A 1,365-nucleotide genomic window follows, 5' to 3' on the forward strand; every position below is an offset into this window, starting at 1 on the left:
GGGGAGGGGATGGAGGGAGAGGGGGAGGGGATGGAGGGAGAGGGGGAGGTGCTGCCCCACTGCTTATGGGGTCGGGGTGCACAACGCGGCCCCAACCTTGCGTTGCCATCTTCGCAGGGCACGTGGCCGTCGCGGAAGGAGCCGTCGCCCCGCGAGCTCCCGGCCATCCCCTTCATCTCCGCCGTCGCCCGCAAGAGGAAGAAGTGGCGTGAAGCCGAATGCTTCGGCAGCAGCACCGACGACGACGCGGAGCACAGAGATACGCGGGGCCGGGGGCAGGAGGAGGGCACGGCCACCGCACCGGGACCCGGCGGAACCCCACGCACCGGGAAGGAAAACGCCGTGGAAACCGGCGGTACCGGGCAGGAACCGGCAGCGGACGCCCGCTCCATCGTGTCGGGGTATTCCACCCTATCCACCATGGAGCGAAGTCTGAGCTCCGAGGTGCAGTCGGTGGCCGAAAGCCGCGGGGAGGAGGCGGATGATGAGCGCAGCGAGCTGAGCCACGCGGAGACGGACACGGAGAGCCGAGCGGGGCCGGGGGGGGGCGGCGGCTGGGCTGGGGGGCGGCGATAGGGCATCACCCGGCCGGCCCTCCTTCAGTTCCCACCGCCTCATCCAATGCGATACGTTGGCACGTAGGAAGCTGGGCAGGGCGCGGCCGGGGGGGGACAACACGCTGCCCGTCGGGGGTCTCGCCCTGCCCGTAACAGAGGGCGCTGGGGGCGGTCGGGTCCCCCCGGTGCGGCCGTCATTGCGGGAGCAGCTCCGGCAGCGGCTGCGGGGCTCTGCGGATGATACGGGGGTGCGACTGCGAAGGACCCCGTCCCCGGAGACCCGGCGTAGGAAGAGCCGTTGGAGGCGGCACACGGTGCTGGTGTTGCCCGGCGGTATCACCGACCTCAATTGCAACGAGTGGAAGGGGTCGAGGGGGGGGCTGTCGGTGCCCACCGGGCCGTTCCGCGATCCGGATTCGGGGCTCAGCAGCCTGGAATCCACCAAAACCCGGCCTGTGCTTCCCGACCCCCCCGGCACCGGGACCCCCCCGGGCAGCCCCAGCCCCGCCGGCCCCCTACGCTTCCCTCAGTGTCTGTGACCTCCTGGGGCTGCTGCCGATTCCCCCCCCCCCCCCCCCTCTCCTCATCCCCCGCTTCCCCTTCCAGCTTATGGGGTGTTGCGGGGATGGGGGGGGAGGGGGGAGGGGACAGAGTTTAATTTAAGGACTTGCCTTTGTGCTTGTATTTAATTGTGCTGTTATTTAACGCTCTCCCTATGGCCCCGGTGCAGCCCCAGGAGGGACGAAGCCACCCTTGTCCCCAACTCCATGTCATGGTGGGGGGGCCGAGCCCTTTGCCCCCCCCCCCC

At 69.9% G+C, this 1,365-nt stretch overlaps 1 protein-coding gene across 1 annotated transcript in view; it reads left to right on the forward strand.

Annotated features, from left to right (window-relative positions):
- ARHGAP23 (Rho GTPase activating protein 23) overlaps positions 1 to 1,096 on the forward strand; it is a gene marked incomplete at its 5' end in the record, with an annotated part of 13,061 nt that extends 11,965 nt beyond the window's left edge. Inside the window, 2 exons of the mRNA XM_042831831.1 lie at positions 118 to 536; positions 577 to 1,096. Of these exons, the coding sequence (XP_042687765.1) occupies positions 118 to 536; positions 577 to 1,096 (939 nt within the window). The remainder of the gene's footprint in view (positions 1 to 117; positions 537 to 576) is intronic.
- Positions 1,097 to 1,365: the final 269 nt, after the last annotated feature.

This window comes from Centrocercus urophasianus, unplaced genomic scaffold, assembly GCF_019232065.1.
Source record: "Centrocercus urophasianus isolate 14NV4802_14NV808 unplaced genomic scaffold, USGS_Curo_1.0 seq_362, whole genome shotgun sequence".
Classification (NCBI taxonomy): domain Eukaryota; kingdom Metazoa; phylum Chordata; class Aves; order Galliformes; family Phasianidae; genus Centrocercus; species Centrocercus urophasianus.